Below are 23,493 nucleotides of genomic sequence, written 5' to 3'. Positions count from 1 at the left end.
TCCTCAAGATGGTAAGCATCTTAAATGAATGGATTATTTCTTTCTCTTCTTTCATCATAATTCCTCCAGTACCCTGCAGAAAGTTTAGCAGTTCAGCACATCATATCTCCTCAATAACTGTCAAAATGGGCTGACAATTATGAAATTTAAATGTTAAAAGCTCAATGACACCTTAGAGATTATCTAATATAACTTCCGAATTTCAGATGATGTATATAAAAAGAGCCTAAACTTAAAGGAGACTCAATAAATGATGGTATTTTTTTAATCATTTTACTCAGTAACTTTTCAACTGAATTCTAGTTGATATCCTATTTGTTTCTTTTAACTGTTGGACCCTTGCCTTGATATGCCAGCTCTGGGCTTCCCCAGCCCCGACCCCAGCTACCCCGATGACCTCCCATGGCACTCTGTGCTCACCTTTAACACCTTCTGTTTCAACTTGTCACTTATCTGTCTTCCTTACTAGGTTGTAAATTCCTTGAACATGTGAACCCTGATTTATTTATATCTATCATATCCAGAATACAATGCTTAGAACCTAAAAGTTTCTTACAATATTTGTTGAGTGACTGTAAGAACAAATATATTTATGTTGGGAAAAGGGCCTTCCAAGAAAAGTTTTTATATAAGCCTTTGTGATATACACATTAGACATTCATCTATTCACTCAACAAAATTTTTATGGTTTTGTCTATGAGCAATTGATTCAGAGATTTGTCTATGAGCAACAGATTCAGAGATTACTGCTTCTTGGAATACATGGGTACATCCCATGGAATAAGTAGGTCTTTATTTATCTTGGCTTTTCCCAGCCAGCTAGTCAATCTCTACTATAGGTAGTTACTCATCCAGTTTGACTTGGACTTGCTGCTCCAGCAGTCCCTTCCATGGAAAGTTGTTAACTTTATGAGGTTCTAAAGAGACTGCAAATGTTTCTCAACACTTTTTTTATGGGAGCCAGAATTTACACACACCACTGCTCTGCGGAAGGGCTGTCTTTTTGGTAATGCAAAACAACAGGGGGCTGACTGGTTTGCCTGCCTCCTCCCTACAAGTGTGGCTTGGAGAGCATGAGGTCAGCTCTAGGCCCACAAGCTGACGTGCCAACTGGCAAAGTCATTTCTTTGGAAATCATTTAGCACTTTTTTAAAATTACTTAAGAACTGAGCAGGGCATTAAAAAATGTCCAAAACGAAACTCCCCATTGAAAGGTTGAGGTCTCTCTAAGCAAGAATAACCTATTCCCAACTTTGTGGGTCAAGAAACCATTAGAAAGAAATCATCGCAACTGCCCAAAGATGGTCTCGAGTCCAACCGCCAAGGTGCCAAAGCCAACATCATGTTGACGCAGACGGGTAGCCAGCCAGAAAAGGTAGCGCTCTGATGTTAGGCTCCCTCTGCTCCTTTAGCCTGGGAGTGAAGGGACGGGAAGAAGGGAGGAGAGGAAGGCAGGCCAAAAAATCAACAAGATGCAACATGTCTCATAGCCACGTCAGCCATGGCAGGGTCCTGTGATGCTGTTGACTAGTTTTAGCTTTATGGAGACAGAGCCAGCTTCTGTATCAGATGAGTCACTTGTAATCTTCCATCTTGGTACCTGCCCACAAGCCTCAAATAATCAAACAAGGAACTGTTCTGGTAACAGTTGAAAATACCTTTTAGAACTTCCTTGGTGGCTCAGTGGGAAAGAATCTGCCTGCCAGTGCAGGAGACACAGGTTCGATCCCTGATCTGGGAAGATTCCATATATAGCGGAGCAACTAAGCCGGTGCACCACAGCTATTAAGCCTCTGCTCTAGAGCCGGGGACCCGCAACTGCTGAGACCCCGTGCCGCAACTTCTGAAGGCAGTGCACCCTAGAGCTTGCACTCTGCAACAAGAGAAACCACCATAGTGAGAAGCCTGTGCACCGCAGCTAGAGAGTAGCTCCAACTCTCTGCAATGAGAGAAAAGCCTGCACAGCAACAAAGACCCAGCACAAAAATAAATAAATAAAATTATTTTTTTAAAAAAGAAGAAAACACCTTACCATCAAATGATGGACAACAGCTTGAATTAAGCAGAAACAGCAAAATATAATGGAGCACAGAAGTTTTGAATCTACAGTTCAAGCTCCTGCTTTAACTTTGAGCTTATTTCTTGTTAACTCTGCCACCTTGGACTGGTCACTGGTCCTCTCTGAGTGCTACTTTCTTATTTTTTCTAATTTTCTAATAGAAATGCTAATTATATTTTAACTTACCTACCTGTCAGTTATTGGTCAAAGGTTAAATGATTAAATGGTCTCATGATGCTCTCTTGATTTAAAAGAACTGTACAAGGTATTGCCTGGTGACCCAGTGGTTAGGACTCTGCCATGATCTTACTGCCAAGGCCTGGGATCAATCCCTACTTGGGGAACTAAGATCGAGCAAGCCACTGTGTGGCCAAAAATAAAGAAACACACAAATAAATACGTAAGAATTTTTAAAAAGAACTATAGAATGTTGGATTGTGTCTTATGGGTTACATGATAAAATAAGAGGTATGTTTAAAGTGAGCGTGACGATATAGGTACCTCTGTGTGTGTGCTCAGCTATGTCCAACTCTCTGTGACACTATGGACTGTAGCCCACCAGGCTCCTCTGTCCACAGTATTCTCCAGGCAAGAATACTGGAGTGGGTTGCCATTCCCTTCTCCAGGGTTGCCATTCCCTTCCCCAGGGATCTTTCTGACCCAGGGATCAAACCTGGGTATCCCACATTGCAGGCAGATTCTTTTATCATCCGAGCCACCAGGGAAGCCACCACCACCACCAACACATATCCACTCCTGCCTGCGTCTGGGCCTCCAGTAGCCTTGTTTTTTCTGCCTGGAACCCATTTCCTTCTCATCTCTGTCTCTGAAAGGCCTGCTTATTTCTCAAAGCCCTTCACTTTCAGGAAGACTTGCCAGGTAGCCAGACCTTCATCAGTCCCATTTCAATGTATCCTTCCTATGTGCTTGTCAACTTAAAATAGAGCCATAACCCAAAAGTTGAGAGTTATGTTTTATTCGGAGGAAACTTTTAGGACTTAAGCCCAGTAGGCAGCATCTTAAGTAGGCTTGAGAGAACTGCTCCAAGGAGGCAAGGGGAGGAGCCAGCTTATACAGAAATTTTGTAACAAAGGGCAGGTAGCCTGAACATCAACAGATAATTATTAATGAAAGGAAGCCAGATATCCCAAGTGAAGGAATTTAGCATTTTTCTATTTATGGGAAGATGCAAGAGTCTGGGCTCACTGAAATCATTCCTTTCATATGCATCTCAGTTATCTGGGACCAGTTTCCTGCATTTTCACACCCTGAGCTCCTTGGGCTCCCTGGAGGTAGTGGCTGCCGGACCTGCAGATAGGCTTCTCCTTCTGTGTGCCCTGGAGGGCTGCAATGGCTGAAGACCATGACATCCCTGTTTATTAATACGGTAGGAAATACTCCATTTCTCAGGCTAAACTCCTAAAGACTTCCCATTATGCTGCTGGACTTAGTCACTCAGTCATGTTAGACTCTTTGCGACCCCATGCACTACAGCCTGCCAGGCTCTTTTGTCCGTGGGGATTCTCCAGGCAAAAATACTAGAGTGGGTTGCCAGGCACTCCTCCAGGGGATCTTCCCAACCCAGGGATCGAACCCAGGTCTCCTGAATTGCAGGCAGATTCTTTTTTTTTTTTTTTTTTCAATTATTTATTTGAATTGGAGGTTAATTACTTTACAATATTATGGTTTTTGCCATACTGTCTTTATGCCTCTGACCTTCTGTGACACTTCTTTTCTGTAATTATTTTAAAGCATGTGTAACAGTATAGGCCAAGCTCTGATTAAGAGACAGGCGATAAACTCCCAGAAGGCATCCATTTTCAGCAGGCTTCCCTCCACCCCTCCCTGATTTGACTGCCATGGATGCTGGGAGGTTTCCTGCTTATATCCAGTTTATACTTTTAAATAGGTGGTAACTGTAGCATGAACAGTCTTTGAAACTATAAAATCTCTCCATTCAATGGCCTAGACATCCGTGTCCACATAGCACCTGTTACAATCATTTTAAACTAATACATCAGTGAATTTGATGACAGAGGTGCTGATGTTTGTGGAAAGCTTACTGCTTGCCAGGCATTGTTCTTACATATATATCCCTATTTACTACTCAAAACACTCCTAAAAAATGAATACTGTTACAGCTTCTCCACTATGTAGATGAAAGAAGTGAGACCCAGAGAAATGGAAGGACACAGAGCAAGGCAGCAAAGATTCAGATGCAAAGAGTTCAGCCTCAGAACCATAGCTACACTCTGCTCTATTGCTTTTCATCTAAATGATTACTTTGGCTGCAAAACTGATCTTTATTCTATGCAATTCAGGAGACGCAGCAGACTGGAGTTTCATCCCTGAGTCGGGAAGATCCTCTGGAGAAGGAAATGGAAACCCACTCCATTATTCTTGCCTGAAAAATCCCATGGACAGAGGAGCCTGGTGGGCTACAATCCATGGGGTCACAAAGAGTAGGACATGACTGAGCAACTGAGCCCACGCACATTCACACACACACACACACACATGCATGCACTCACACACCCCTAGACCTTATCTTACTTGAGTTTAAAGGAAAAGCCACAAAAACCCCCTCTTCTACACTTCCCACTGTGCCTGCCCCTTGGGACTTCTGCTTTTGTGTTCCTTTCACCTCCCCAGCATCTAACAACCACTGAAGAAGCAGCAGGGCTTCCTTCAAATGTAAACTGTGGTAAGTACCAGGTTGTTTGGAGCCCACGGAGCTACTGAATCAGTCACTGTTCCCTGCTCCTGCTAACAAATATCTCTTTGAGATTCTCCAGTGACTCAATCACACAGCCCACACCTGCCAAGCAGAATCAGCTGCCCTGAGATCTGAGCTGAGCTGCGAGTACACAGTGTCAGAGGTCAAGCCCGTTTATAGACTCCGTCAGGACAGTGATGCACTAGTGAGAAGAAAACAAGCTTCATTTATGTAGTATTGAAAATTCAGGATGGGTAACCTAGACGAGAACCCAGGAAACATAAATATTGAAACATGACAAACAATGATACAACATTATTACTAACCAAGGTACAAACATCTCTTTAAAACGGAGCCGCAAAATGTTTCATCATATTCCAAATCGGTTTCCCTCCTGGAGTCACAGGCTATGAACCTTCTAAAACTGAATGCAAAATTCATGTGTTTACACATTTTTTTTTTTTTTGTCCTGGAAGACCCACAGCTCTCATGAACTTGAAAGCCCCGGCCATGAGGCTACTCCTGCCAAGAAGGCTTTCTCCTGCTGCACAGTCAGTGGAGTTGGATCCACTCAGTCATGATCTCCGTTGTTGTTGTTTAGTCGCTAAGTCATGTCTGACTCTTTGCAACCTGAAAGACTGCAGCACATCAGGCTTCCCTGTCCTTCACCATCTCCCTGAGTTTGCTTAAACTCATGTCCATTGAGTCGGTGATGCCATCCAACCATCTGTCCCCTCCTTCTCCTTTTGCCCTCAATCTTTCCCAGCATCAGGGTCTTTTCCAATGAGTCATTTCTTCGCATCAGGTGGCCCAAGTATTGGAGCTTCAGCTTCAGCATCAGTTCTTCCAATGAATATTCAGGGTTGATTTCCTTTAGCATTGACTGATTTGATCTTGCTGTCCAAGGGACTCTCAAGAGTCTTCTCCAGCATCACAATGCAAAAGCATCAGTTCTTTGGTGCTCAGCCTTCTTTGTGGTCCAACTCTCATATCCATACATGACTACTGGAAAAACCATAGCTTTGACTACATAGACCTTTGTGGGCAAAGTGATGTCTCTGGGTCTAGGGCCAACTTTCAGTTCCATTGTTAATGCAAGTACCTGTGCCTCACACATAGTTAAGCCAAACAAACTGAAATGTCAGAGTTTGGTGCAGAAAAAGGTTTACTGAAGGGCAATGCAAGGAGATAGGAGGCTCATGCCCTAAAAACCCCTGAGCTCTCTGAAGGGTTTCAGCAAAATACTTTTAAAAGCCAGGTGGCAGGGAAGAAGAGAGCTCTATAGGGCCAGCTGGTGCACAATTCTCTGACTGGCTGATGGTGAGGTAAGACTGGTGTCACAGGGGTTAAAGTTATTAGTCCTTAAGCTCCATGAGGGCTGAGGCTATGTGCTCATGGTCATCAAGAAGTTAGTATCTTCTATTTGGTTAGGGTTGGGGTGTGGTTTCACATCTGCAAAACAACTCATCAAATAATATTATCTGTTACCTAGGTATTTCAGAGAGGAGTTAAAACAGAGGATAAGTGGGGAGGCCTGTCTCTTCCCCGCCCCTCCCGCTGCCCCTTCCCTCCTGGTCTCGCTCAGACCTCATGCGTCCTTGTGATTTGGAACACCACAGTTTAAAATCCTTTCTAATGTCCTAATTTATAAGAACAAGTGTGTCTTTGCCTCTATTGGAATGCCTCCCATCAGAAGCAACATGTCTTTTAAGAGAAAAAAAAATCATAACAGTTAATGTCCTTCTTGTGCGTGTGCTCAGCCGCTTCAGTCGTGTCTGACTCTGTGCGACCCTATGGATTGTAGCCTGCCAGGCTCCTCTGTCCATGGAGTTCTCCAGGCAACAATACTGGCCTGGGTTGCCATGCCCTTCTCACTAGGACCCAAAAGGTAACCTTGACTGTTCTCAGGTTCTACTGACTACATAATTCTTATTGACTACCATGTGGTACCTACAGAAATATGAACCTTCGAAGGCCATTTCACTTCACATACAGGAGGAGGAGGAGGACTGTAGTGACACAATTTGTAGATGAAACGATTTTTCACTTATACAGGTTTACATTCCTCCAGAGTCATATCCTATCCTCTCTCTCCTATTATTGTCTAAGCTATTCCCCATACACAGCTCTTTCTCTGCCACTCCCTTGTTCTGAATTCCTGTGTGTCTGAAATTTATTGTAGAATATTTTGGCACTGCGTGTATATAATGTGTTATATACACATTAGTCATGTTAATCTACCCTGTGCCTGTAGGCAGCTGACTTAACCAGGACTCCCACTTAGCAGAAAGTGAATTAGCATTTCAACAGAAAGTCCACATTCCAGGAATTCAGCTCTGTCCATCTTCCAGCAATACCAAAGACTTCTTACTCTGCATGCATAATGGTGGTAAAATGGGCTCTCACTGCTGAAATTATGGGTATTTAATCAGGGCATTGGCTAAAGCATGCATTCTCAGTGGGAGACATATGTTCCGCAAGTGGCAAAATTTATTTGGTGGGGGAAAGGTAAAAAAAAAAAAACAAACCCTGAAATATTGCAAGGGATTCATGTTCCAAAGCACAACCTCATGTGAAAACATCTTATGCCTTAGTATTTAATTTCTCTCTTTAAACTGAGTTATATCGACTTAAAAATTTCTCCTTTGGGAGTAATAATGAAAAATATGTGGAGAAACACGTAACTAAACTATTTTAACACCCTCTACAGACCTTCGTAGGAATACAGAATGTAGCCAATTCTTTGTCCTTTATTTTTAGGATCACTGAGTACCTTAAGCACTGACCTGGTCATATGTGACCTTTATTATGCTGAGGTATAGTCCTTCTCTGGGGATTCCTAGGTGGCACAGTGGTGAACAATCCGCCAGCCAAAGCAGGAAATGCAAGAGAGGAGAGTTTAATCCCTGGGTAGGGAAGATCCCCTAGAGAAGGAAATGGCATCCTACTCTAGTATTCTTGCCTGGAAAATCCCATGGACAGAGGAGCCTGGAGGGTTACAGTCCATGGGGTCACCTAGAGTTGGACATGAATGAAGCGAGAACCCATGCACATTCCTTCTATACCTAAGATACCAAGAGTTCTTATTATGAAAGGATATTGAATTTTGTCAAACTTTTTTTCTGCATCTATTGAAATGATCATATAATTTTTATCCCTCTCACTCTGTTTATGCCCTGTATCATATTTATTGACTTGCATATGTTGAACCATCCTTCCAACCCAGGGATAAATCCCACCTAATCATGTTGGATCCTTTTAATGTGCTGTTGAATTTGGTTTGCTAGTATTTTGTTAAGGATTTTTGCATCTGTATTCATCAGGGATATTGGCCAGCAATTTTCTTTTCCTGTATTGTTGTCTGGCTTTGATTTCAGGGTAATGCTAGCCTCATAAAAAGAGTTTCAAAGTGCTCCTTTTGCTTCAAATTTTTGGATGAATTTGAGAAGGACTAGTATTATTTTGAACTGTGGTGTTGGAGAAGACTCTTGAGAGTCCATTGGACTGCAAGGAGATCCAACCAGTCCATTCTGAAGGAGATCAGCCCTGGGATTTCTTTGGAAGGAATGATGCTAAAGCTGAAACTCCAGTACTTTGGCCACCTCATGCGAAGAGTTGACTCATTGGAAAAGACTCTGATGCTGGGAGGGATTGGGGGCAGGAGGAGAAGGGGATGACAGAGGATGAGATGGCTGGATGGCATCACTGACTCGATGGACGTGAGTCTCAGTGAACTCTGGGAGTTGGTGTTGGACAGGGAGGCCTGGTATGCTACGATTCATGGGGTCACAAAGAGTCAGACACTACTGAGCGACTGATCTGATCTGATCTGAGTATTATTTTTTCTTTAAATATTTGGCAGAATTCACCTGTGAAACCATCTAGCCCTGGGCTGTTATCTTTTGGGAGATTTTTGATTACTGATTTAATCTTCTTCCTGGTAACTGGTCTGTTCAGATTTTCCATTTTCCTAATTTTAGTCTTGATGGATTGTGTTTCTAAGATTTTTCATTTCTTCAAGTTTGTTCAGTTGGTTGGAATAAATTGTTCATAGTAGCCTCTTATCATCATTTGTATTTCTTTTGTATCAGTTGTTAGACTCAAGAGTGAAAGGTTAAGTCTTTCCTCTAAGATCAGAAACAAGACAAGGATGCCCATGCTCATCACTTCTATCCAACTTAGTACCAAAAGTACCACAATTAGGCAGCAAACATAAATAAAAAGCATTCAAATTGGAAAGGAAGAAGTATAAAATGATCTTTGCTTGCAGATGGCATGATATTATATATAGAAAACCCTAAAGACTCCACCAAATAGCTGTTAGAACTAATGAATAAATTCAGTAAAACTGAAGAATACAGAATCAGCACACAAAATCAGTGCATTTTATATACTAACAATGAACTCTCTGAAACAGAAATTAAGAAGGAAATTGCTTTTACAATAGCATCAAAAACAACAAAATATTTAGATGTAAAATATTTTCAGTATCAATGCCCTAAATTTGATCCCTGAATTAATCCACTTCTGATGTTAAGAATACTTGTTTGCCTGCTGGAGGCATTGTTGCTACATCTTGTCACTGGCCCCTGCATGGTCTAGTCCTGTCCATCAGTCTGGGCACATATGGTTTAAATCTCTCTCTTACTCCCTTGGTTTTATCCCAGTCATATTTCTCATCTGGGTCACCACACTTGTTCTTTGCTCTACCTGGAAGACTTTGACCCCTCACCCCCGCTCCCAGAATACACAATGTGTTCATCATCCCATCGTCTGATCAGGAGTTATACATCCTGCTGCTGCTGGTAAGTCGCTTCAGTCCTGTACATCCTGAGAAAATCACAATTCAAAGAGACATATGTACTCCAATGATCTCTGCAGCACTATTTACAATAGCCAGGACATGGAAGCAACCCAGATGTCCATCAACAGATGGATGGATAAAAAAGATGTAGTACATATATACAATGGACTATTATCAGCTATAAAAGGAATGAGTTTGAGTCAGTTCCAATGAGGTGGGTGAACCTAGAGCTATTATACACAGTGAAGTAAGTCAGAAAGAGAAAAACAACTATCATATATTAATGCATATATATATATATATATGGAATCTAGAAAAATGGTGCTGATGAACCTATTTGCAGGGAAGAAATGGCAACACAGACATAGAGAATGGACATGTGGACACAGTGGGGAAGGAGAGGGTAGGACAAATTGAGAAAGTAGCATTGACATATATACTCTAACATGTGTAAATAAAACAGATAAGTAGTGGGAGGCTGTTGTATAACACAGGGAGCCCAGCCTGGCATCTTGCAATGACCTGGAGGGGTGGAATGGGAGTGGGCAGGCAGGCTCAAAAATGAGGGAATATATATATATATATATACACATATACATATATACATATATATGTGTGTGTGTGTGTCCCAGGTAGCACCTGTTATAAAGAACATGCCTGCCAATGCAGGTAGACATAAAAAGATGTGGGTTCGATCTTTTGGTCTGGAAGATCCCCTGGAGGAGGGCAAGGCCATCCATTCCAGTATTCTTGCCTGATGAATCCTATGGACAGAGGAGCTGGGCTGGCTACAGTCCATGGGGTCACGAAGAGTCGGATATGACTGAAGCGACTTAGCATTCATATGCATGCTATACGTATATATGTAGTATATGCATGCTATATATATATATATATATAAATTATGATTCATTCACCAGCATATGGTAAAGGAATGATTCCCCAATTAAAAAATAAATAAATAAAAGAAGTTGCTTCTTTAAAGAGCTTTTCCCTAAGAAACTCAGCTAATGTAGCCCCTTTCTAGGCAAGTGCCATTATGCTAACTTGTATTATGGACTTCAACCCTCTTATCACTTTCTGAAACTGGCTTATCACATTCAAAGAGTTTATTTCCCAGTTTATTTCATTACTCTCTCTCCCCAACCTGACTGAAAGCTTCAGAAGTGTGGTTAACTATTTCTGTCTATAATGGGGGTACGGCATCTGGTACCTACTAGGTATTAAATACTTTATCACTTATCTGTTGAATAAATAAATGATAAAGTACTTTATTTGTACTGAAACCTGTTGCATTAACAGTGTCCCTTCAGCTGGATATTAAACAACTTAATTTCCCTCTTTAGCTTAACAGTAACTTAGAGATAGTCCATGGGGTTGCTAAGAGTCAGACACGACTGAGCGACTTCACTTTCACTTTTCACTTTCATGCATTGGAGGAGGAAATGGCAACCCACTCCAGTGTTCTTGCCTGGAGAATCCCAGGGACGGCGGGGCCTGCTGGGCTGCCGTCTATGGGGTCGCACAGAGTCCGACATGACTGAAGAGACTTAGCAGCAGCAGCAGAGATATTCCTTTAGGCTAAGCCTTTTCGAGGTAAACTCTCATTGCAGGAAGCAATTTTTTCTTGCAGGTTAGTTTCTCTGAAAATTATTACATCAAAATCTTTGTTTATAAAGGTTTGTTTTAGTTAAAGGAGGGGACTTTCCCAGGCTGAAGCACCTAATTGACTACTAAGAAAATAGTTCTAAGGATTCTTATCTATCTTATTTTCATTTGCCAGGTGCAAACAAAATGAATGAGGGTTTGGGAGAGGGGCAGAATCTTTGAATTGACACTAGAGATGACCAAATTTCTTGAAGGACCTTAGAAGAGGAAACTGTGTAGGCATGCTGTATTTTCTAACATTCATCTGATAGGAAGATATCACACATATTTGTTCAGCAGCCTTCAGGTGAGTGGTTGTTTGGATGTACATCCTTGTTTAATTAGGGAATCCATTTCGTGGGCCTGAGTAGACACTAGATGGTATCTAAGTTTCAGGAAACCCTGGGTGAAGTAACTGGAAGTATTGACAGACAGGTATGTCTCTTCCTCTAGCTGCAGAGGAACAACAGACACCATGTTTTGGTCTATTGAAATGCCTTTTTCTTTTCCCCCAACTTGCCCACTGAGAGTTACCATGAATTTGGCACCATCCTTGAAAATAATTTCAAAGAGAAAATTGTGATGGGTGTTGCATGTGCAGAAAGGCTTGATTTATGTTTTTTCTCTGTTTAAGAGGGCAGGGTATGCTATGCTATGTAACGTAATACAGCTCATCTATTAAGAACTTTTTCAAAACCTTGTTTATTTTGCTGCACCAGGGCTTAGTTGCAGCATCTGAGACCTTTTAGTTTCAGTATGTGAACTCTTAGTTGTGGCACGTGGGATCTAGTTCCCTGACCAGGGATCGAACCTAGGGCCCCTGCATCGGGAGCATGGAGACTTAGCCACTGAACCACCAGGGAATTCCCTCTATTAAGAACCTTTATCAAAGAATGTACAAAAATTTCCCCTGCTAGTATCTTGCCAACCTCATTCAGTCAGGGAAACCAGAATCTACAATCAGGTGATGTATTCAGAAAGAAATACAGACATAAAGTGAAACTGCCTGAACTATGGAAGTTATTTTCTTAAATTGAGTAGGAGAAAGAGAATCCCGAAAAGGAGGCAGAAAGAAATTTGAGGGTAAGAAAAACTATGACTTTACAGTTCTATATTCATGGCATTTATTGAGCACTATAGCAAGTACTGCAAAAGTCTAAATTCCCTTGAAAATTAAGCATGAGCTTATACACCCTAAAAGAGGGGAATAGAAATATGCTGCTATGGATTGAATTGTGTTCCCCCTTAAATTCATATCTTGAACTCCTAACCCTCAGTGCAACTCTATTTGGAGATAGGGCTGCTAGGAGGGAAACAAGTTTAAACTAGGTCATAAAGGTGGAATCTATAGAACTGCTAACCTCATAAAAATAGGAAAAGAGACCTCTCTCCCTTTGAACACACACAGAGAAGAGGTCATGCTTTCACACAGCGAGATGCTGATCACCTGAAAGCCAGAAAAAAAGGACTCACCGTAATCTCAAACTCAAATTCAATCTCAATCTCAATCTCAAACTCACCTCAACCTCAATCTCAAACTTCCAGTCTCCGAAACTGTGAGAAGTAAATGTCTGCTGTTAAAGCCACCCAGTCTATGGTATTTTGATAGGGCAGCCCAAGCTGACTGAGACAAATTTCCCACCTTGCACTTCTCTTGAAGGGCTAGCAGAAGTTGCTGAGCCCTGAATCATAAATGAGGTAGCTTTCTTTATAGAGCTTGAAAGACCAGACTTCCCTCTTAAAGTGCTCCCTCCAGTGCTACGTGACATGCATTACAGAGAGTAGTAGTCACTTATTTTAGGTACTCCTTCTTGCCCCAAACACACACCAAGTGGTGAGATTAATATTAAGAATTTGTAGTTGTTTAGTCACTCAGTCGTGTCTGACTCTTTTGTGACCCCATGGACTGTAGCCCACCAGGCAGAGTCTCCTGTCCATGGGCGTCTCCAGGCAAGAATACTGGAGTGGGTTGCCATTCCCTTCTCCAAGGGACCTTCCAGACCAAGGGATCAAACTCACGTCTCTTGTGTCTCCTGCAATGGCAGGCAGATTCTTTACCATTAGTGCAAAAAACAGGATATTTATCCATAAATATATGTCTTTATATGATCTGAACAATCATATAAAAACCATTGATAGTAGAAGCTTCTATAAATGGGCAGTGGAGGTCTGAAGCAAAATGGAAATTTACCCTCCATGGTATATGTATTAATACTATTTAAATTTTTACCGTAGGCAGGCATTTTAAAAAGCTTAAATTTAATTAACTTAATAAAACACTTTTCCATTTTTGCTGTGATTTTCTTAATTTAAGAAGGCTTTCTATTGTGTACTATGCTTGGATATGACCCTGAGGTTGGCAGGGTAAAGTTCAGAGAATTTCCACCCCACAGAAGCTATAATGATCATGTCACTCTCATGCTTAAACCCTCCAGAGCTTCCTTTCAATGTCTGAAGGAAGAATAGAATCAATTACACTTTGCAGCCTGACCACTGTCCACTCTCCTTTGCAGCCTCTTCCAGCCCAGGCAACATCTTGTTCTCTGCCATACCAGGCTTCCTCTAGTTCCTGGAAATCACACCTCACTTCCTCTTACCTCAAGGTCTGCTAATACATTGTTCTCCCTGTCCAAGGGCTATCTTCTCACTGCTAGTTAACATATGTGAGATGTGGCTTACAATCACACTGGCCCAGTAGCTCCTATTGTTATTTCTTTCCATGTACTTATAGATTTGAATATTTACATATTTGTGTGATTGATTTATGCTAGCTTTCAATGAAAGGGTTATTTTAACAAATGACTGACAATGTCGGAATCATTCTACTACTGAGTGGGAAACTGTAACTAGCCCTTAATGACTCTTGGTCTAATACTTTCAGATCTTTAAGAAATGGGTGACCTACTGAAGCAGAAAGTGCTTCAGCTATATATAAACTTGCCTTTCTGGATGCTACTTTTTTAAACTTTTTATTTTGTATTGGAGTATAGCCAATGAACCGGAGAAGGCAATGGCACCCCACTCCAGTACTTTTGTCTACAAAACCCCATGGACAGAGGAGCCTGGTAGGCTGCAGTCCATGGGGTTGCTAGAGTCGGACACGACTGAGCGACTTCACTTTCACTTTTCACTTTCATGCATTGGAGAAGGAAATGGCAACCTACTCCAGTGTTCTTGCCTGGAGAATCCCAGGGACAGGGAAACCTGGTGGGCTGCCACCTATGGGGTCGCACAGAGTCGGACACAACTGAAGTGACTTAGCAGCAGTAGCAGCAGCAGCATAGCCAATGAACAATGTTAATGACAGTTTCAGGTGGACAGCAGAGGGACTCAGCCACACATATACAGGCATCCATTCTCCACCAAACTCCTCTCCCCTCCAGGCTGCTACATAACTTTGACCAGAGTTCCCTTGTACACTATTTTTAAAGTAAGTACATATCCATTTTCACACAGAGCCTATAACACCTTAAAACATTACTGTGCTGTGCTTAACCGCTTCAGTTGTGTCCGACTCTTTGCAACCCTATAGACTATAGCCCTATGGACTGTAACCAGGCTTCTCTGTCCGTGGGATTCTCCAGGCAAGAATACTGGAGTTGATTGCCATGGTTGGGAAGATCCCCTGGAGGAGGGCATGACAATCCAGTCCAGTAATAAAACATTAATAGCTAAAATTAATGTTTTGTCTAAAACATTAATAATTAAAATTATGTTTGTTAATGAAGAAGTGGGCAAACATTAATAAAATAAAATCAATAGGCTAACTACCTATTTCTCCTCTTTCTGTTCCATCTCCTATGAAACCAGAAAAAGATTTAGTAACAGCGAAACAACAAGGAATGAGTTCTTGTTCTTCTACTATTAACCTTTCCCATACACAACCTCAGAACTTGTGTTTCCAGTTTCTATGTGTGGGAGCTTATGTGTAAGATGTTCTAGACGTTCAATCAGTCTCTAGGGAACCCACCAGTTTGTCTTGATTCCCAAAGGACCAAATTAATCCCTGTCCTGAGTTTCAGGCATTTCTGTTATAACGATGAATATAAATGGCCTCCTATAGCAGGTGCTTTGCTGTTGTGTTAAAGAGAGGAAGTATTTTCCTCAAGGGGGTCCCCAATATTCAGACACCATTTCTTAAAGCCATACCAGTGGCTGAAATGGAAGCAGGGACAATCATAAACGTGCGCAATGAAAATGTGTTTCATGGTCACTGAAAATGGGACCAAACTCAGAACAGTTCAGGGAAGAGAAGATGATGGCTATCTGATGAGGTGTCACCTACAGTCAGCATCACACATCTCTGGTGATCAGAAAGAGAAGGTTAAATTTACCAGACACTCTGTTTCATGTCACCCTTGGCCCCTGCCAATGAAGGATCTGTCATGGGAAGATGGATGTAGTCTGTCCGCCAAGCGAGTGTTCAGACATCACCCCATGGATTCAGTTCTGAATCCCCGGGTCCCATCCAGTCTAGACTGAAGATGGACTCCAGCTTCCAAGTGTTCAGGGCCTGCTGCTCACTGTAGTGGGTCCCTTGGGAAGAGCCAGGGGGATCGGCCAGACTGCTCCAGGAATATAACAAATGACGTGACTGCAAACTCAGAGTGTCTGTTTCCTGTCAGTGGGTGATTAATAAACAGCCCACAGTCAGGTCCCGAAAGGCACAATCAATACACTGTCTACTCTGTGACTCTATAAAAATGGGGCTTTTCTCAAGATGACAGCTAATTACACTTCCTCTCCTCCCTTCCCCAACACACACACACATACCAACCACCACCACCACCTCTATTACCATTATTCATCAAATAGTTATAGGGAGGCCAGATGTGGAGCTAAAAGTTTTAAGAAGTATCATAAGAAAATATATGATTCCTGCTCCCAGGAGCTTAGAGTCCAGACTCACCTAGTGCTTGTATAAATGTGCCTAAGAGCACCTCAGATAAGTATAACAATAATAGCTAGACTTAGTGAACACTTACTACATGTTAAACAGTGCGATGAGCACTTTACACGTTTTAGCCGATTTAATCCCTTTGAGGGTGGTATGATTTTTATCGTCACTATACCAAAAAAGAAATCAAACAGAAATACAAATAAGTTAGTTAAAATCTGCCTGAGATAATAGAGCCAGAGTGCAGGAGATCTGGGGTTCAAGTCCAGGAGTCAGTCTGGCTCTAAAGCCTGGTATCTTATATGTACTCCCTGTGAACAATCATAGCTATAATTTAGTAAATGTTTCCTATCCAGGCAATGTGCTAGGTTATCTCATATGCATTTACTTATTGACTGCTCATGGTTAGTGATTAACCTCATTTATGCATTACTAATCTAATTTATGCATTACTTTTTAAAATGCTTTCATTTGTTCCATTCCACATTTCTGTAATAACTACTATTTTTAACTGATAGATTTTTAACTGAGTCATAAACACTTTCCCAGGGTTAACACTGCAGGGCTCAGTCCTTGATCAGTTTTCTCCAGAGTTTGACTCCTGCATGTGAGCATTATACGACAGTTCAAGAAAAATGCCTTCAGGCAGTATCCCAGGTAGGCATCACCTCATAAAGACAATAATACTGCCATTTACTTAGTATTTTACAACTAACATTCAAATTTACCTGAGTCCCATGGTCAGTCTAAGTGCTAGTAGCTCAGACTGTGGATGTCAAAGCTAAAGTTCAGAAGCTGAGAGGCAGGGCTGGAGTTAAACCATTTGGTCAGTACTCACTGACCTTTGTTCATTCACTAGTTCACTTAAGAAACCATCATGCTGTGGAGAAAGAAAGCTGAGTAAGACGCTCTGTCTTCTGTAATTCACAGTCGGAGCAGAAGAGCTGAATTTGTTTCCTCTAAATATTTTCTACTCGGTCTATGGACCCACTTTGACCTTCTGGTGGAAAGATGTTGGTTTGAAAGCGCAGATACTCTGATCCCTGCTGGTAATACTTGCCCCTGGGGGCCACTTTTTATTGCCTGGGATAGTTTGAGCCAGAGAGAATCACTTCATCTCTCTCTCCATGAACTCCGGTGAAAAGCAGAAACTGATCTTCTCAGGAGACAAGACCTGAGCACGTGGCCCTGATGGGGAGGCTGGCTTTGCAGTGTTTTTTTTTTTTCTTTTTTTCAGCCTCTGTAAGTGAAGGGCTCTGGTGGCAACCTAAGAACAAATCAGCAAACTGCAGGACCTCAGAAGGGGCCTACACTTTAGAAATCATGGGGTCCAACTCTCACAAAAGCAGCTGGTGGGAGTGGATGGGGGAGCCAAAAACCCTTTAGGCAGAGCCAACTTCCACCAAAAGCTTGGGGGCAATGGAAAGACCTGGAAGAGGCAACTTCAGAAGTTCAGTAGGTACCAATAACCTTTGGATGATGATGGTGTTGATAAAGACGATCAGTTCAGTTCAGTATAGCGGCGAATCCTACAGTGGTGTTTTTTCTGTCCTAGGCAAGAAGTTTGTCCTCTGCTGATTCTCTCTGGCTGGAACTACCCCAGGCAACAAAAGTGAGTGGGGAAAGGCATGGGCTTTCGAACCAGACATAAGTTAGAGAAGTTTCTTCTCCATCTGTGCAACCTTGGAGATTAACGACTGCAAACTCCCAGAAGAGCCTCTGAGCGCAGCGCGTGAATGAGAATACTTGTTATTGGGGATCTCAGAACCCCTGAGAAGCGGGTCAGACGAGAGCGGGGTGTAGTGTCTGGGGCGCACTGCAGGCTACGCTGAGATCTTGGCTGGATCCGACGCTCAGGGTGGAGGAGCCCAGCACAGCGACTGCTCAGCGTGCGCCCAGTCCTCCCACCACTGGTCGCGGCTGCCAGGAGGCCGGCCGCTGGCGGGAAGGGGCCAGGAAACCTCAGAGCCGCACGGAGACAGCAGCTGCCTTGTTCTGCAGCTTTTTTTTTTTTTTTTTTTCGCCTCCCAGGGGCCAGACATCCCCGCCCCACCCCCTACTCCCACCTCTCGTGCCACTTCTTTCCGCCCTGGTTCTGAAAGTGTTAACCCCGGAACGTTTCGCGCCTCCCCCTCCCGTCCCCCACCCCCCACCCCTACTCCCCGCCCGACTCCCGCCCAAGGTTCCTAAAAAAGAAAGGTGCAAAGTTTGGTCCAGATAGGGAATGAATGATCAAAGCCCAGCCGATACTTCCTGTTGCCGGGACACTATATATAAAGTGATGAGTGCACGGGCAGCCGAGACGCACCGTAGCGCTCGCCCCGCAGCAGCCGCCTCCGAGCGCCTGAGGTTTCCCGGGGACCACAATGAACAAGTTGCTGTGCTGCGCGCTCGTGGTAAGTTCCTGGCCCGGGACGCCGGCAGCGGTGCTCTGGGCGCCCGCGGAGGCTACTCGCCTCCTGGTCTCCCGACCTGCCCGCCTGTTGATGGGGACAAAGCTCAACTTGCTCCCTTTCCCAGGAGAGATCTGGGGTCAGGTTGGAACAGGAGACCTCTTTCAAGCTGATTGTGCTTCTCCTAGGGTGTCCCTTTACACTGGAAAGTTCCTGCTGGGTTTATGAAGAAGAGCTCCTGACCATTTTTATTGGAATGATTTTTTTATACATTTTATTTATTGGCTTTCTTCATCTCAGATGGCTCCATACCATCTTTGCTTAACTTGGGCATCCTTATTATTATTATTAGCGGTAATAATAGTATCAAAGTAATTTGAGAGATTATTCTTAATGCTAAGAATAATAATTCTTAAAACTACTGTAATTAGAATAAAAGTTGGATGCAGTGAATATGACATCATTAGTGTCATATTAAGTGGCTTATTTGCCACTTAAGCAAATATTATAGGAAATTTTGAATAATTGGCACCAGAGAAAAGATCATACACACACACATATTTCTTATTGTGCAATTTAAAATTTTAATAACATTCTATTATTAAAATGGGACATTTCAATTTCAATGTAATGTGGAAAATACTGGTGAGATAATGTTAATTGGGTTACAAAATAGATTTAAATAATTGAGGTTCTGCACTCAATAGGGCTAAAAGTAATTTTAAATTTGGAAAAAGAAAGGAAATTTGGAAAAGAAAGGAATGTCTGTAATTTTTAGCTTCTTTTACTTAAATTTACATTTTGACCAATCAAGTTAATAAGATTTCTATGTAGATTATTCTGTGACCAATGACTTATTTCCTTTGAAACTAAAATGTAGACTGCATTGAGATATGAATCAGACATTCATGAAAGGACAGGAAAATCCATATTTAAGCCACATATGTGTTTTGAAAGTTGTTGCAGTAACTGCTTGAATGTGAATGTCCAACCCACTAAGAGTGAATGGAAGGCTAGCAAGTCCTCCAATTAGATCTTGGGATACACACACATAAATAAGTAAATAAACAGCAAAGTCACTAAAGGAAAGGTAGATTAATAAGAGGTCACACTTAAGCAAGCTAATCTTACGTATAGGTACTATGTATACATATATGTGTATAAATATATTTGTATATATGTGGGTATATATTATATATATATAATATAATTTCACTAATATGGAGAACTTTTTAAAAAGTGAACCCTTATTTAAAAAGGACACATATAAAGAACTGCACAAATCATAAGAACCTAATTAAGTTTCCGAAAGTGAATACTTGTAAGCCAGCACCCAGCTCAGACACCATCACATTACCAGCACCCCAGAAGCTTCCTGAGCTTCCTCCTTATCACCACGACAGTCATGGCCAGAGGAATCAACATTCTGACTTATAATGCCATCCATGAGTAAATGAACTTTATGTACTTTTTTGTGTCTAGCTGCTATCACTTAAGGTTCTACTGTGAGATCATCTCCAGTATTGGATGTACAAATGCCCATCCATTTCAGTGCTGTATAATATTCCATTACATGGCTATACCACAAATGACTTAATCATTCTAGGTTTTGGCTAGTATAAATAATTCTGCTATTAATATGGGGACACTTTTTTCTTCCTAGGCTTTTGTATGCTGTCAAAGATTTGATTAATAATAAACATATTATCAGTAACTTTTAAATTTCATTATTTCCATTAAATAATATGTATATCTAATAATGGGCTTCCCTGGTGGCTCAGATGGTAAAGAATCTGTGTGCAGTGCAGGAGACCTGGTTTTGATCCCTGGGTCAGGAAGATCCCCTGGAGAAAGGAATGGCTACCCACTCACTCCAGTATTCTAAGTGTTCCAAAATAATAAGTAGACAAATGTTTTGATATCTGGTCTGTATAAGGATGTAGATACGTATGTAGATAATACGATCTGAAGATGTTACAGCATTATCAAAAGAGAAACCTTTTATTGTGTCTTGAACCTAGTAAATACTTCAAATAGGAATGTGCTCCCTTTCCCTTCTGTAGCTTCTGAGATTGATTTTATTTTATAAATAAGTGAGAAAAGATACTTTGCAGTTACATATGAAGAGTCCAGATGCCCTTTCATAAACACCAAGAGGTAGTGCTAAGAACTGGAAGCATTACGGCTATTTAGTCCTTTGTACCAGGCAGGCCACTGGATACGAGACACAGAATGGAAAACATGGACACCATTTCTGTCCTCATGGACCGCACAGCAAAACGGAGAAGGCAGATACTAGAATGTCTAAATGAGAATAACAAAAGGGGAAATACGAGGTGACTTGGGAATATAAAAGATCCTGCCTTCCAAGACCTTATAAAGGCAGCTGCTGTGCAGTGGTTATGAGTTTGGTTATTTGAGATCAAAATTCAAAATTCAAATACCAGTATTTTACTTGATAAAAGATGGTGGGCAATTTATATCTCTCTTGTGTTTTAGTTTTCTATAAAATAGAGATAATAATATGCACACGTGCAAGATAACCACACATAATATAGAGTTCCTATTCCACAGTAACACTAGCTTCTAGTCGACATTCTAGACCCAAGTGAATTATGTAAACAAAGTGCCGATGATGCTCAGAGATGGGGGAGAGATGGCCACCAACTATTACCTTGCAGGAGCAATAGAATGTTTATTATTCTCATTATACATTCCAAATGTTTCTTATTTGGAGATAAAATCAAGGCGTCCTGAATTTAAGAAGTGGAAGAAGATAAAATTGTGAGGCAAACTAGAATTCTAGATTCTTTTTGTGACAGCAGAGGATATGCTGGTAGGTAAGCATGAGAGGGTGTAGTCATTAGGACTAATGCCATAGTCGTGGGCTTTCTGAAATGCTCACTCATGTAGTTAGAGACCTGCTCTGCAAGGTGAGGTGGTGACATCACCAAGTCACTTCTTTCATGGTTGCTCAAGGAGCCTCCTGATGCTTTGGGAACATCCTAGTCTAGTCTTAGATTTTCACTGGTGGCTGAAACTTCCCATCAAGGAGCTCCAGAACTAGCCACTGACCTTCTCAAAGCGAAGGTCTAAATTAATGTTAAGATGCTAGGACTTGGGGTGGGGGATGGGGTGAAGCATTAGGAGGTAGTAAATTTTTTTTTTCGGGACAACTGCCTGATACATTGGTCCTCCTTATGTTTATTTTGGTTTCCTTGCCCTCCCCCAGTGGTCGAGTATATCTGTCTAGCCTTTTTGTTTGTTTGTTTAAGAGAATGATGACTTGAAGTTTCTAGGAGAATCTAACATACACTCCGCAGCAGTCCTGTACTTCTGTCTCTAGCAACCTCTCTGGCCTCTATCACCCATGAACCCTCAGCACAATTCCTAATTTCTATCTGGCCTTTAATTTTACTTCTTATTCCTAATTTCAATCTGGCCTTTAATTTTACTTCTTAGGTTAAAACCAATCTTAGGTTGTCAGATTCCACTGGTCAGGGAAGAAGGCGTTCTGTGACAGATGTTTTATCTACATAGTTTAGAAGGAGAGGTATATCAGAGTCTCTCAAAGGGGCACTAAACACACTCAAATATTCTTGTCCTCCTATCCACTCACTTGCCAGCTGGGTCTTGCTCTAAGCAACCCTCAGCCTCCCTGCCTGCATGTTCCCTTTCCATGAAGGCTTTCTGTGAGAAGCATTACCTTCAGTATCTCATTGACCAGAAGTACTTCATTCAACCTGAGTCTTTTCTTTGCAGCCCAGGAAAAAAAGGACAGTGAAGTATATTGCAGAGAAAGAGTACTTTCATTAAAAAAAAATTATGTTTACATTATTCAAAGTCTTGCCTAATGACGCCTGGCTGCCCCTGATGTTTTTACTGGAGCAGAGATGCCAACATTATCAGTGTATCTGTGTATCTTACCTTGTGGAGCAGTAGTTCTCCATCAGATCAGACTTCTTCCATGCGCTTATTAAATAAATCCTTTGTAACAACTCCCTTGGAGAAGGCAATGGCACCCCACTCCAGTACTCTTGCCTGGAAAATCCCATGGATGGAGGAGCCTGGTAGGCTGCAGTCCATGGGGTCGAGAAGGGTCGACTGAGCAACTTCACTTTCACTTTTCACTTTTCACTTTCATGCACTGGAGAAGGAAATGGCAACCCACTCCAGTGTTCTTGCCTGGACAATCCCAGGGACGGGGGAGCCAGGTGGGCTGCCATCTGTGGGGTCACACAGAGTTGGACACGACTGAAGGGACTTAGCAGCAGCAGCAGCAGCAGCAACTCCCTGGCTCTCCTGAAATGAAATTGAGAGTGCTTATATTTTTACCTACATACAGAATTTTTTCAAATCAATATACTGGCATAACTATACTATGAAGGAGAAATAAAAAGAAAATGATTTATAATGAAATAAGCTTCACTAGAAGATTTAATGAAGTAATGATACATTAGCATCTTTATGTAGAACTGTCATGAACAGACCATGAGAAACAGATGAGAGCACGTGGGGTTCAAAACCATGATTGGCGTTGGCTTTGGGCTGTGATTTTTTGAAATGGTGAACAAATCTCGCTAAAGTTTTAAACAAAATACAACCCTCTTTCAGGCTTCCCAGATAGCACTAGTGGTAAAGAACCCGCCTGCCAATGCAGGAGACTAAGAGACGCGGGTTCGATCCCTGGGTTGGGAAGATCCCCTGGAGGAGGGCATGGCAACCCACTCTAGTATTCTTACCTGGAGAATTCCCATGGATACAGGAGCCTGGCAAAGTACAGTCCATAGAGTGGCAAAGAGTCGTAGATGACTGAAGCGACTTAGCATGCATGCATGCACAACCCTCTATCAAATTTTATGTTGTTAAATTCCTTGAAAATTCAATAGGCATAAAAATCTTACAACACACACACATAGGTCTACATATGTGTGTGTGTATATATACGTACACATATATATGTATGTATGTGTGTGT

At 41.9% G+C, this 23,493-nt stretch overlaps 2 protein-coding genes across 2 annotated transcripts in view; one reads left to right on the top strand and one right to left on the bottom strand.

Moving 5' to 3' along the window:
* COLEC10 (collectin subfamily member 10) overlaps positions 1-23,493 on the bottom strand; it is a 197,916-nt gene that overhangs the window by 156,838 nt on the left and 17,585 nt on the right. The window contains exon 3 of the mRNA XM_086336408.1: positions 22,444-22,818. The gene's annotated coding sequence lies outside the window, so the exon portion shown is untranslated. The remainder of the gene's footprint in view (positions 1-22,443; positions 22,819-23,493) is intronic.
* TNFRSF11B (TNF receptor superfamily member 11b) overlaps positions 18,205-23,493 on the top strand; it is a 28,292-nt gene continuing 23,003 nt past the window's right edge. Inside the window, exon 1 of the mRNA XM_086336359.1 lies at positions 18,205-18,519. Within this exon, the coding sequence (XP_086192485.1) occupies positions 18,490-18,519 (30 nt within the window). The 5' untranslated portion in view covers positions 18,205-18,489. The remainder of the gene's footprint in view (positions 18,520-23,493) is intronic.

This window comes from Bos grunniens, chromosome 14 (assembly GCF_055505025.1).
Source record: "Bos grunniens cultivar Pamir isolate PY7600 chromosome 14, Bosgru_T2T1.0, whole genome shotgun sequence".
NCBI classification, from domain to species: Eukaryota; Metazoa; Chordata; class Mammalia; order Artiodactyla; family Bovidae; genus Bos; species Bos grunniens.
Note: the sequence above shows the minus strand (reverse complement) of the source record. Positions and strands in the feature narration are given on the sequence as shown.